General features: G+C 37.9%; 1 protein-coding gene across 16 annotated transcripts in view; it reads left to right on the forward strand.

The window, feature by feature from the left end:
* The window catches only part of aak1a (AP2 associated kinase 1a), a 94,538-nt gene that overhangs the window by 59,905 nt on the left and 19,642 nt on the right, over positions 1-14,991 (forward strand). For 9 of the 16 annotated variants that reach the window (XM_005167312.6, XM_068223230.2, XM_005167313.6 and 6 more), the window contains 2 exons: positions 9,461-9,529; positions 13,035-13,181. In XM_005167312.6, the coding sequence (XP_005167369.1) occupies positions 9,461-9,529; positions 13,035-13,181 (216 nt within the window). Of the gene's footprint in view, positions 1-1,931; positions 2,028-9,460; positions 9,530-13,034; positions 13,182-14,991 lie in introns of those variants that run through there. The other 7 variants (XM_692360.10, XM_068223231.2, XM_068223233.2 and 4 more) reach the window with 4 other exon arrangements.

Raw genomic sequence — 14,991 nt, forward strand, 5'->3', positions numbered from 1 at the left:
TTAATTTGTTTAATGGATTTGCAAAATGGTGAACAGGATTTGTTCAATCATCCCTTTGATTTACTAAATAGTGCGTGTCATTTATTAATTTGTTCTCTCAACTTACTAAATTGCGCATATTAACTTTTTCCCTCGATTTACTAAATTGTGTGCACAATGCAATGTATTTCTTCAATTTACTAAATTGTGCACGCGATTTGTTTATTCGTTCCTTCAAATTACTAAATTGCAGGCACGTATTAATAATTTGTTCATTCGATTTGCTAGATTCTGCTTGTGTTTTATTAGTTAGTTCTCTCGATTTACTAAATTGTGCGTGCGATCTATTCATTTGTTCCCTTGGATTTACTAAATTCTGTGCGCAATGTAATTTATTCCTTCGATTTACTAAACTGTGTGCACATTTTTTTGATTCGTTCCTACAGTTTACAAAATTGTGCGTGCAATTTAAAAATAGTTGCCCTGATTTACTGAATTGTTTGTGCAATTTAAAAATAGTTCCCCTGATTTACTAAATTGTGCGTGTGATCTATTAATTTGTTCTCTTGATTTACTAAATTGTGTGCACAATGTAATTTATTCCTTCAATTTACTAAACTGTGCACAATTTCATTTCAAAATCGTTCCCTCGATTTACTAAGCTGTTTGCACAATTTATTAATTTCCTCAATTTTCTAGATTGTTTGCAAAATTTATTAATTTGTTTATTCGATTTACTAAATTGTTTGTGCAGTTTACTAATAGTTCCCCTGATTTACTAAATTGTGCGTGCGATTTAAAAATAGTTTCCCCAATTTACTAAATTGTCCACATTTTATTAATTCGTTCCTTTGATTTATTAAACTGTTCGCACAATTTATTAATTTATTCCTTCGATTTACTAAATTGTGCACATAATTTATTTATTAGTGCCCTTGATTTACTAAATTGTGTTCACCATATATTAAATTGTTATTTCGATTTACTAAGTTGTGCACTCAATTTAACCCATTCCTTTAATTCACTAAATTGTGCACACAATTTGTTAATTCATTCCTACAATTTACAGAATTGTGTGCACACTTCATTAATTTGTTCTCTATTAACTGTTGTTCACATGATTTATTCATTCGTTCCCTAAATGTACTGAATTGTGCACTCTTAATTAGTTTCCTCGGTTTACTAAATAATTTGAACAATTTATTATTTCAATCCTTCGTTATATTATAATGTGTGCGCAATTTAATAATAGTTCCCTTGATTTACTAAATTGTGTTCATGATTTATTAATTTGTTTCTTTGCTTTTCTAAAATGTGTACACAATTAATTAATTTGTTCCTTTGATTTAGTAAATTTTGCGTGCAATTTATTCATTAGTTTCCTGGATTTACTGAACTGTGCGCCAATTTACATCTTATAGTTATATTTTTACAATTAGGTGAATAATGTTGTCTTCTACTGTATATTAATAGATCACATTCTGTGTAAGTATGTAATGGCATGTTATGTTCCAGATGTATGATTTTAATGATCATCTCTCAGATTTGTAGCGTTTGACATTGCATGTAAAAGAGATGCGTTCTCAGCTGAAAGCACAGAGAGTGGATTAACGCTTGCGGCTCTTACATAAGCCCTGCTAATCCTCTGCGAATCTGATGACACACACCAGATCATTATGGGTAAATTAAGGCGCAGGTAAACCTTTTGAGAGCTGTGGGATGCAAAGTCATGAAATTGGCAATCATGTGTACTCTTGCTCCATGGAAATTGAGATAAACACTTTCACCAACAAAATATAGTAGCAATACCAAGGGACCAATTGAAGCCAATATGAAATCCCCTTTTAAAGTCCTAGAAACTGCATAGTTGTGTAATAGAAGCTCCCAGACTCTGTCTTTTAAACTTTAAGCACATACATATTTTAAGGTTGAATGTTTACTCTCTGCTTTAGTGAAAGTGGGTAAGCGAGCGTTCTGCTGTTCAGTGACCTGAGTCCTCCTCCTCTCCCCATACCCTCATCCAAAATCCCTCTTTTCAATCAAACACTGTGAGTAAAACTCCAGCAAAGTGTGATTCTCAACTGATTCGCATGTGACTGCTTTAACGAACCAGTTGCACCATCTCAAACTTTTTCCAGTTTAACTAACAGCTTGCTTAGAGGTTGAGTATTTCTTTTTCTGTAATAACGTCAAGCCTGTGAAGTAAGGATTGTCTGTCTAACTCTCTAATAGGTTTCCTTCACAGTGTAGTATTGTACACAAGTGTTCTCAATCCTGGTCCTCACGACCCACCACTCTTCACATCTTATTTCAGGGTATCTGCGGGGTCTTAAAAAGTCTTAAAATGAGTAAAATCTCAAAAGCTACATTTTAGGCCTTGAAAAGTCTTAAATCTACCAGTATATTGTGTTAAAGAACAAGTTTAAATTCTCTGTTGTTCATCTATAGTTACCCCATAGATGTATACACTAGATGTCGCCTGGCCTATTGTTGTCTATTGGACGGAATGCGTCAATAGCGCCGCCATCTTGCTACAGGGTAGCGCTCCTTTGAAATGAATGCGGGACCAAGGTACAGTGGAGGACTGTGGCCATGCAAAGCCAGAGATATACACATATACACATATATCTATGATCGGTAGTTTTCCTGGATGTTAGTATGTAATTTTTTTTTCTAATTACGAAAATTATAATTTTACATCACTTTTCTACATTGATGGATCAGTGACCGCACGGGCATTCCTGACAAAAAGCTTGTGTTTGTGTGTACAGAAATGTGCTATTCACCCTCCCTGTTAAATTTAATCTAATCCGTGTCCTGATACACAGGTCCTCAACTGCTTTCACTTCTCATACTGACAGAGGGAGCGATTCGTTTGTGAATGAATCCCCCGAACGACTCTTTCACTAAAGATAGCCGACAATAATACAAGTTTCTGACAGCGCAGCATCTCGTTGTCATATTTCTTTTGCATTGTTTGCTGATTTAATCAACAAAACTAGCATAAGCCGAGTGTTAAGTGCGAGTTGGAGCTGCTTTGCCGTATGGTGAATGCAGTAAGTGACTGTTATCATCAATAACGTTACCTGATTAGCATAAAAGTTCATAGCATACAAAAACAGGAAAAAACTTAATATTACCTATGGAATGTTCTGCCTTTGTGCTTTGTTTTCTTTGTTTGCTCGTTACTACACCCGTAGACAGCGCTAAAGTCCCGCATCTTCACGTAATAACACTGTCTTGACTAGTGCGGTTGAATGACATTTGTCCTGGGAGCACTGTACCAATGTGGCGGCGCTATTGACGCATGCTCAGGGTCCCTATGCGATATCTAGTGTATATATCTATGTAGTTACCCTATCTGACCATTCAACACTTGCAAGATCAGTTGTGTCTTGCAAGATTTGATTGGTCTTATGAGTATGTCGTGGTTGGTGCAGATAGCCTTATTGGAAGCGGTGTCCAAACTCGGTCCTGGAGGGCCGGTGTTTTGGAGAGTTTAGCTCCAACCCTAATCAAACACACCTGAACTTATCAAGCTCCTTTTAGGTGTTCCTGGCAGGTGTGTTAAAGCAAGTTAGAGCTAGACTCAGCACGACAGCAGCCCTCCAGGACCAAGTTTGGACACCCTTGCCTTATGGAGTAGTGCACCGACATTTTACACCAAGTCAGTTTAAGTTGTGGTTTTAGTCTATTTACAAATCAGTTCTTTTTCTTTCAACGCCCAAAGCATAGTCTCTGAGCCAGGAAAAGTGATTAGGTACTGTAGCACCAAAATATTGCTGAGCCAGCAGTAAGAATCTCTTGTGCCAGGGGCTGAGGGAGGGGTGACCATAACCAACAAGACGAACAGAAAGAGCATATTTGAAATAGCAGCTGAACATTGCTGTTGCTGGTCGAGAGGACTAGGATTGACAACTGCTGATCTGCACCTGTTTCTGGAGCACCCCCACCCAAACACTTTTTGAATGTGTCCCTCCTCAAACACACCATATTTAGGTCATCAGCTCTGCAGTTGAAGCTCCAAATACATGAAATGGGTGTGTCGGACCACAGAGACGTCTAGAATGTGCAGTGCTGGCTGACTCCAGGAAAAGGGTTGAGAGCCTCTTTCCTACGTAAGCCCACTCCAGTGTTTCACACAATGTGCTTTTGTACACTCACTGGCTTCTTTTTAAAGTACACCTTGCTAGTGCAGTGTTTGATACCTGCAATCCCTCGACTTCAAACTAGAGATCTGCGCGGGACTAAATTTTGAATCCCGCTCAAGCCCGCACCCGCCAGGTTTTAGCCGGAACCCGACCGCTCCCGCTTATATTAAGCACTTGATGTCCCGCTGCCCGACCCGCCCCGTTTTCTATCCGCCGCGCCCGATCCCGCTAAAGAGCGGGGGGAGAACAAAACCGAAAAATCACCCAGCTATACAGTCCATACAGCCTATAACAAGATGTCTGTATAAACACACACACACAGACAAAGCTTTCTCTCTCATTCGCGCGCGCGCGCCCTCTAACACACACTTATAAGCACCAAGCACAAACACAGGCAATGAGGCAAAGCTCTCTATCTCTCATTCGCGCACGCGCGCACACACAGACGCACACACAGACGCACACACAGACGCACACACACACACCTCTCATTTGCGCGTGCGCATACATACACACACACTGTAACAAACACGCTAAACACAGCATCGCGCTATTTCATTTACACACATACATACGCGTGCTCACTCGGGAGTTGGGAGCGATATTGCTAGACAGCCCGCTCCCGTCCCAAATTAAACCTGTTACCGACCGCTCCCGTGATTGATTCGGAAATTTATACCCGCGCCGTAGAAATCTGGTCGGGTCCCGCGGCGCCTGCGGGACAGCCGCGGGAATGCAGACCTCTACTTCAAACCTGCCTTAGGCCTTATTCACACTATCAGTGACTTTGTAGCCGCCTTTCGTTCTGAGTAGTGGCTGAATATGCAAATGGATGTCAATGTTTATAAGGATATTTAGAGCAAATGAGTTTTTTGACGCTAAAAATAAACAGTTTGGAGGTAAAACCATACATATAAATTGATTCCCTTTATAAAATGCTTTAATACAAAGCTAAACATGAATAAATCATGTTGTTTGTCAGTGTTACTATTTATCTGCTGCAAAAGCCAGTCTGTGAAGGTCTATAGCAGGGGTCACAAAATTCGTTCCTGGAGGGCCGGTGTCCTGCAGATTTTAGCTCCAACTCTAATCAAACACACCTGAACAAGCTGATCAAGGTCTTACTTGGTGTACTTGAAACAACCAGGCAGGTGTTGAGGCAAGTTGGAACTAAACCCTGGAGGGACACCGGCCCTCCAGGACTGAGATTGGTGACCCCTGGTCTATAGCATGAACACGGAGACACAACTGACTAGTACAGGAGCTGAGAGAGGATCACTTGAGCTCTGTTGATGCTCACATTTTCTGTTGTTCGCACCAGTCGCTCTTCATTTGAATTAAGTTGAAGGATTCTTAACTAGACGTCACTAGACATGCCCACATCTGTCATCGTTTCTCGTGTAGCCGGAGGTCGCTGGAAGTCACCAGCTCTCCACTGAAGTGAACGGTCACTTGTTGCTCGTAGTGTAAATGGGGCTTTAAAGGGTTAGATCACCCAAACATGAAAATTCCGTTACTAATTACTCGCCCTCATGTTGTTCCAAACTCCTAAGACCTTTGTGTATCTTCTGAAGACAAATGAAGATACTTTAGATCAGGGGAGTCCAAACTCGGTTTTGGAGGGCTGGTGCCCTGCAAAGTTTAAGTCCAACCACAATCAGACACACCTGGGCTAGATAATCAAGCTCTTACTAGGCTTTCTAGAAACATCCTAACAGGTGTTTTGAGGCAAGTTGGAGCTAAAATCTGCAGGACACCTGTAGGCCCCCCTGTTTTAGATGAAACCCGAGAGCTCCCTGATCCTCCACAGACAGAAAGGTTCACAAGACATTCAAAGTTCAGAAAAGACCCAAAAACATTGTCAAAATATGCCATGTGACTTAAGTGGTTCACTGTAATTTTCCTCTGCTTTCCTTCTGGTTTTAGTCTCCTCTTCATCCTTCTCCTTACCCTCTGCTCTCCTCGTATTTTCACCCCTCCCCACTGAGTATTCTCTCTTCTAGCTAGTCACTTTCCAGCCTGACCAGCTTAGACCAGGCTGGAAATGACTGGAAACCATCGTGGACATGGCCAAAACCCCTCTAAAACCAGGCTGGTTGACCAGCTAAAATCAGCCAACCATCCTAGGTTGGTTTAAGCTGGATTTTCCAGCAGGGTCGTTATCACTTGATCTACCAGTATCAGTTCTCTTATGGCATCATGGGATAAAGTAGCGTCCATCAGATGGGCACTTCAGAATCTCATCAAAAGTAGTAGATCATCCAGGTACTTCTCGCCTACTGTTTTTTGAATTCTGTGAATTCAGACATACTACTCTGCTCACATACTGTTTTTAACGTACTATATAGTATGGAAGCATGCGATTTCGGACGCAGTGTTGGTCCCCCCTTCTATAGACAGGTATAAATACTGTATATATAGTTTAATGCAGTACAGTAACACCTAATTTGTTCGCTTCAGTTGTTTTATTTAAATCATTTCATGATGATGGTGTGTTGTACTTTCCTCTTCTCACTGAACTGGATGGGTTTTCTGCAGTTGATTCGGGGGCATACTTAGGGTGGAGTTTTAATGCTGCACTGCGAGCTATTGGCCCCAAAGTGGAAACATGACTTGATTTCGTTCTCGTTGCTCAAGCTTCAGGACTGTAGGCACTGTGCCGGCCCGATGAAAGACTGTTGACTAGGGGTGCTGAACCCTGTTCCGGGAGATCTACCTTCCTGCTGAGTTCAGCTCTAACCCTGATCAAACACACCTGAACCAATTAATTAGGACCTGAGCAGCACTTGATAATTACAGGCAGGTGTGTGTGATAAGGGTTACAACTGAAATCTGCATTAAGGTAATTCTTGGGCTGCGTCTTAAATCTGCTACTACTCAGTAGGTGCTAAATTTGAGTTTACTACACGACTGTTAGAGAAGTACATTAGAGGAACACAGACCTACTACATCCGCCATTTGTCATTATCAGGTGACCTACCAGTGTTAGTTCCGTCGCTTCACTCCCGTACAAGAGTTCTCTAGTGGCATCATGGCATAAAGTAGCGTCCATCAGATGCTCACTTCAGAATCTCACTGGAAGTAGTAAGGCACCCGGGTACTTCTTGCCTACTTTTTTTTTTACTTTTGTGAATTCAGACAAACTACACTGCTTACGCACTGTCTTTAATGTACTGTATAGTATGGATGTATGTGATTTCGGACTCAGCGTTGGTCACCCCTGCTATAGACAGACGGATATAAATACTGTATAATTTATTGCTGTACAGTAACATGTAATTTGTTCACTTCAGTTGTTTCCATCTAAATCGTTTCCTGAACTGGATGGGTTTTCTGCAGTTGATTCGGGGGCATACTGTGAGTGGAGTTTTTTTTTAATTTTAAGATTTATTTTTGGCCTTTTTGCCTTTATTAGATAGGACAGTATTTAGACAGGAATCGAGTTTGAGAGAGAGGGGGGGGTGGGGTAGGGAAATGTCCTTGAGCCGAGATTTGAACTCGGAAAGTCCTGGGGCCTCATGTATCAACGCTGCGTACGCACAAAAACTTTGCGTACGCCAGGTTTCACGCTCAGAATCGCTCACGTTTGGATTTACTAACAATGAACTGAACGTGGGAATGTGCGCAGCTTCACGGCAGCTTTCTGGCAGGCGTACGCACATTTTTTGTGCGTGTCTGTTTTATTTCCATTGGCGACTCCTAGAGGCAGTTGTGTTAAATTGCTCTCTACAAAGTGTCTGAGCCTTGCAATGGCAGCTGTATGAGACGGGTTCAGCGGGTATATAAGGTTTCCATACCATACATTTGACCAGCTAAACATTAAAGCACAATTTGCAGCAGTCGCCTGTTTTCCCAATGTAATCTGAGCGATCTACTGCACGCACATTGCTATAAAGACACTATCTGAAGATGAATTTGCATACGTGAATCAGAAACATTTCCATTCAATAAATGTGCAAATAAAATATGATGCTTATTGATATGAACTTATTGATGATGCCTACTTGTCTTTCTCGTGATAAATAGTTGGCAAAATCTGATATGTAGCGGGGGGAAAAAACAAGAAAGAGTTCATCAGACGCTGGATTCGAGCCGAGTTCATGCTCGAACGTTTCAATTCATGATCACATGCGTCTTACGAGCGCGCCACTGAGACTGTTAAGCGTCCTGCAACATTTTACAGGTATAAACCACACTATTTGTTTTTTTTTTTTAATGCACTCACTGCGATATGTTCAGACCCAACTGTGTTGACCGCATCAGCTAAACTCTCCCACTCTATTTTTTTCTTTTGTTGTTAATTCCGAAGAACAAACTTGCAAATAACACCGCTTTTCTCCGGTCTACCTCCGAAAGCAGCACCTCCAATTCACATTCTGTTCAAAGTTTCTCTTCTTGCTTGCTTTTTCCATTGCTTTTTCGTTGGGTTTTTCCATTAGCATAGTCATTAGCATATTCATACGGGGGAGGAGGCAGGGAGGGGTTTTGTGCTCGTGCATGTTGCGCTCAGTTTCACGTTCATTCAGATGTACAAAAGAATATGCGTGAGATTCGGCGTATGCAGTGTTTCATACATCTGAAATTTTTTCTGCGTACGCACATTTTTGTGCGTACGCAACGTTTTAGTAAGATTTCCACGCAAGTCTTCGTACATGAGGCCCCTGATGTGCTATTGCATCATATGTCGGCGTGCTAACCACTAGGCTTTTGCGCCAACTAGAGTGAAGTTTTAATGCTGCAAGGCCCGACAGTAGACACATGACTTGACTTTGGTCTCACTGCTCAAGCTTCATGACTGTAGGCGCTGGCCGGCCTGATGAGAGACTATAGATCAGGGGTTCCTGTTCCTGGAGATCTACTGTACCTTCCTGCAGTGTTCAGCTCCAACCCTGATCAAAAACATAATTAGAGCGGGGATTTCATGCTCTACTGCGAGCTATTGCCCCTACAGTGGAAACACAACATGATTTCAGCCTAACTGCCCAAGCTTCAGTACTGTAGGCCCTGACCGTACCGATGCAGTCCCTGCTCACTCTGACCAGACAGTATAAAAGGAGCTATTGACCTTCGATGTTCTTTAATGTTGATTGTTTTTTCACTTCAGCTCATCGTAACTCATGGATGTCCCTAATATTACATGTTTCTGACTTACTACTTTGTGTCTGTACAACAAATTTGTGTATGCAGTCGCATAAATCAGACATCTGTGTATCTCTGAATGCATGGAGTGAATTGACGTCACCATGAACACCTCCTATCTTTAACTTTGCTACTCAAAAAACAAAACAAAAAAGATCATGTTTGTCTGTTTTATTTTTCTCTTTGTACAGCTGGAATGGATTCGCTGATCCCTGGTCTGGATCCTCTACAGACTGATCTTAAATCAGCTGCACTTCCAGGTCAGCTATTCTCTAAATATGCTTCTATTCTTCATTACTTGGATATGAATTTGGTGACATTAGGCTGAAACACCTGTTAGATGATGTGGATGACATCATCACTGTCAATTATTACCTAGCATAGATGTTTACATGGGCTAGCTTTCCTGTAAAATGCTTTAGGTTTATAGGAAACACTTAAAGGGGACCTATTATGCGCCTTTTTACAAGATAAGTCTCTGTCTCTGGAGTGTGTGTGAAGTTTCAGCTTAAAATACCATACAAATAATGTTTTAGAACTCTGTGAAACTGTCACTGTAAACTCAAATGAGATTGTGCTCATTTCAAAAGAGGCGGAGCTACAAGTGCCTATGTGTCAGCATAGTGGCAGATCAATACAAGATTATTGTCTTGTGCTTATGAGGGAGATATATCGTCGAAGGTTCTTGCCCAAACCTGTTGAGAAACAACCATTGTTTAAATTTTATTAACTTTTTAAAAAAGTTTATTTACTAACTATTTGGCCTTTTATAACGTTTTAATTTAAATGTGATTATTAATTCAAATAAAATAAATTATATTGGCTAAATATCAGCCACCCTGTTTTTTAATATATTGGTATTATAGTCTTTAAAAAACCCATATCGGTCGATTATTTATAAGTTAATTTCCAAATATTTAACATTTTATACAATCTTAATTTAAATGTAGCTATGAATTAAAATAAAAACAATTATATCAGCTAAATAATGGCCACGCTGTTTTTCAACATTTCGGTATTTTTAGCCTTAAAAAACACTTCCGTTGGTTATTTATTAGTTAATTGTCAAATCATTTAGCATTTTATACAATCTCAATTTAGATGTAATTATTAATTACTATAAAGACCATTATATCGGCTAAATATCGGCCACCCTGTTTTTAAAGATATCGGTATATTTGCCTTTAAAAACAATATCGGTCAGTTATTTATAAGTTAATTTTCTCATTATTTAGCATTGTATTCAATTTTTATTTAAATGTAATTATTTATTTAATTAAAAACAATTATATCGGCCACCGTTTTCAAAGATATCGGTATTTACACGTTTAAAAACCCAAATCATTGGTTATTTATAAGTTTATTTTCAAATCATTTAGCATTCTATACAATCTTAATATAAATTTAATTATGAATTAAAATGCCACTAATATGCTTCTTTTTTTACAAGATGTAAAATAAGTCTCTGATGTCCCTAGAGTGTGTGAAGTTTCAGCTCAGAACGCCCCACAAATAATGTTTTTTGAAACTGATCTGATCCTATTACGTTTTGATCCTAATTGTGCCGTTTTGCTGACTGTCACCTTAAACTCAAGTGAGATTGTGCTCTTTTCAAAAGAGGCAGAGCTTCAGGTGCCTATGTGTCAGCATAGTGGCAGATTCAAAAACAACACTTATGCTAATGAGGGAGAGATGGTCACTAATGGTCACTTTCCTCCTTTGATGACACGTACAATGGGAGAATGTAAATTTAATTGTTTCTGTAGACTGTTTTTATGAAATGTGATCATAAATAAGTGGAATTAATTAATGTTTACTTTTACAAGCTGGCTATATTCACAGACTGCCACCACTTAACTGTGTTTTAACCCCTTATAAAAGTGATTTTTGCGTAATAGGACCCCTTAATAAGTTAACTACAGCAAGTCTGTCCACAGAAGTAAACATGCACAATGAGCATATGACCTCATCTGTCCTCATTGGCAGTGATGTAACTTGTCATCGCTTGTTTATGAGAACATGTAGATTGGTTTAGATGATTGATGAGCACTTAATTAGTTTGGCAACAAAACATAAATTAATAAGCGGCACATTGTTGATCATGCTACAGGACGTGACCTACAAAATATTTCTTTAAAATTCTCAATGTGCTGCGTCACCTTTCCAGAAATTGATGCAGGCAATCCAGGGTGGAGGTTTGCATTGTCAGGAGCTCCACCTGCTGACCAAAATATCAAACTACATTGCAGTGTGAATCACATATTGTAACTCATTACGTTATTGCTCTTATTTTGGGCTTGTTGTTTGTAGTTGTACTGAATAGCTCATGCTGTTGGTTTTTATTTCTTTCATAAAAATAATAATAAAATGGAATTTTTCTGTATAACTTGGATTGTCATCAAACAGGTTGAGTAAGGTTGGATGAATAAGTGTTGCTGAACACGTAATCAAACAATGATATGCAGGTTTAGAACACATTTATTTAATGTCCAGAGCTTAATTTGAGACAAATTCTCGTCAAATATACATAGAACTTGCAAAAATAAAGGTTTGTTTCAACTATATATTAATATAAATCTATATTAATACAACACAGAAGAATGAACTTGCAAATTATGCCACAGATATTATTAATAATAATTATTTCACATAATGTTTGTGTATATTCTGATTTTAAACATCTCTAGTTTTACAAAAAATAAAGAGCTGCTCACATTTCTATTGATTGCATTAAGACATTTTAAGAAATCTTGATTTGTTAATAAATTCACATTTCACAGGGCACTATTTTAGGTATAAATTAAATTCAATTTTAACCCTAACAAGTGGTGATTGTTTTACCCCTGACATTAAACTGCAGTTTATATGAGATTTTTTTTACTCAAGCATCATGGATGCTGACCGGAACGACATTGCTGGCTCAAACAATGAACATTACATGATCAGGATGTATGCAGAGTATTTAAAGTCTTAAAATCTCTTAAGAAAGAAACCTCTTTAAAAACACTACAATTTAGGCCTTAAAGGCCTAAAAATTGTGTTGTAGGTCCTAAAATGTTTCAAACAGATCTTATTTTTTTTTCTATGTCCATGTAAAGGTACAAAGTCTGGCCAATAACCATCCAATCCATCTCAATAAAACGTTTTACAAAGGTTTTATTTATTAAGTATTCACCAATATGGATTAATTATGTTCCTTACAATAACATTGGTTTGAATATTTATGATTTATAGCTACCTGGTGAGGACACTGACAAGGACAGGCATCTTATTCTGCATACATTTTAACTCAATGTAGTTTTAAAACTTAAAAAATGAAGTTATGTTGGAAAAAAAAGGATAATATTTATAAGAACTAACTCAATTAGATTTTTTTTGATGGAGCAAGTAAAAATCTTTTCCACTGGCCCAACCGGGCCATAAAACAAAATCCTTACCATTTAGCTTGGAAATATTATCTATAGCAGTCTTAAAATGTCTTAAATTTGACTTGTGAAACCTGGAGAAACTCTGAGTATGTCATCTTGTATTTTCACACATTTCAGAACACTAAATGATGTGAAATCAACCTTTTGTAAAGCATGTCGTGTCTTCATTCACTTCTGCTGCAGAGCTTCTCTCTGGATTCTTTTTCCCCATCCTCTGTGTCTTCATATTTCGTCTGCACTCTCTTTCATCTCTTCCACTTGGGCCTTTTTGTTCAACTATACATATTCTCAATTGCTTCTGCTCTGTCATTCTTTATCCTTCACGCTTGCCCTCCAGAATGTTTGGTTGGACGGGATTCACTTCTGGATGGTTCGCTTCTCTCTCACCCCTCTGCTGGGGGTCTACTGCTGTCTTCCCCCTCGTCCCTGCCTGTACCATCTGTGGACCAGTTTACTGCTTTGAGCAGTGGACCATCCCACCAGGGTAAGACCTCTGTGCATACAGTACAGCCAGCAGTGTTGGGGAAAGTTACTTTTGAAAGTATTGCATTACAATAATGAGTTACTCTCCAAAAAAGTAACTAGTTGGGTTACTTGGTTACTGTTGAAATTAATGCATTGTTATATTAAGTTACTTCTTAAAAAGTAACTAGTTGCATCACTTGGTTACTTTTGAAAGCAATGCTTTACAATATTGAGTTACTCCTTAAAGTAACTAGTTGCATTACGTTACTTAGTTACTTTTGAAAGTAATGTATTATAATATTAAGTTACTCCCCCAAAAATAACTAGTTGGGTTACTTGGTTATTGAGTTACTGAGTTACTTCTTAAAAACTAACTAGTTGCATTACATAGTTACTTTTGAAAGTAATGCTTTACAATATTGAGTTACTCCTTAACGTAACTAGTTGCATTACGTACTTAATTACTTTTGAATGTAAAACTTTATAATATTGAGTTACTCTCCGAAAAAGTAACTAGTTGGGTTTCTTAATTACTGTTGAAATTAGTGCATTGTAATATTGAGTTACTTCTTAAAAAGTAACTAGTTGCGTTACTTGGTTACTTTTGAAAGTAATGCTTTACAGTATTGAGTTACTCCTTAAAGTAACTAGTTGCATTACGTTACTTAGTTACTTTTGAAAGTAATGTACTACAATATTGATATTACTCCCTCTAAAAAGTAACTAGTTGCATTGCTTAGTTACTTTTGAAAGTAATGCTTTACAATATTGAGTTACTCCGTAAAGTAACTAGTTGCATTACGTTACTTGGTTACTTTTGAAAGTAATGTACTACAATATTGATATTACTCCCTCTAAAAAGTAACTAGTTGCATTGCTTAGTTACTTTTGAAAGTGATGCTTTACAATATTGAGTTACTCCGTAAAGTAACTAGTTGCATTACGTTACTTGGTTACTTTTGAAAGTAATGTACTACAATATTGAGATTACTCCCTCTAAAAAGTAAATAGTTGCGTTACTTAGTTACTGTTTATGGTAAGTAATGCTTTATGTTACTTGTTACTTTTGAGTTCCTTTCATAATTTGCACCTTCATTTACCTTTAAAAAAACACGTAAAAAAATAATAGTTCAAAAAAGGCTGTTTTTCGACACATTTTTAACATATTAGTTTACATAACTAATTGTTTTTTGTTTTTTTGCCATGATGGCAGTATATAATATTTTGCTTGCTATTTAGCAAGATGCTAATATTCCACTTAAAGTATAATTTAAAGAATAAATATGTTACCCATAACAAAACACATCCAGAAATAACAGTTTAGGATGGTGTTGTCTTTTGAGAACCTCCTGAACTCTGAGATCTACATGCCGTATATACAGATTACTGAAAGTTTAAAGACTATGTTTCATATTTTTGTACAATTTGTTTTAAGTAAAATCACTGTCAATCGAGAAAATCTCCTTTTAATTTTCTTCAATGCATTCAGAATAATAAGAATACTTTCATGACAGAAATGTAAAGTTCTTGCCTGCCATTTTCATTTATGTCTGTTCCCGTGGGAAGCGCATTCTCTCATTGAGCATGTGATTCAGCAAGTTATTTTTTTAAAACGAATTAATTAAACTAAAAAATAAGGATGTTCCGATACCCTTTATCCCTTCCCGATACCGATTCTGATACCTAAGCTCTGGGTACTGGCCGATACTGAGTACTGCACCGATAACTGACTGTCTGTCTGTAGAAAAAGTTTGTCTGTAGTATACTACTAGCCCTGTATAAAGGGACAGAATTCATTCAAATTAATTAGAATTAATAAAACGCAAACA

Source organism: Danio rerio, chromosome 8 (genome assembly GCF_049306965.1).
Source record: "Danio rerio strain Tuebingen ecotype United States chromosome 8, GRCz12tu, whole genome shotgun sequence".
Taxonomy (NCBI): Eukaryota; Metazoa; Chordata; class Actinopteri; order Cypriniformes; family Danionidae; genus Danio; species Danio rerio.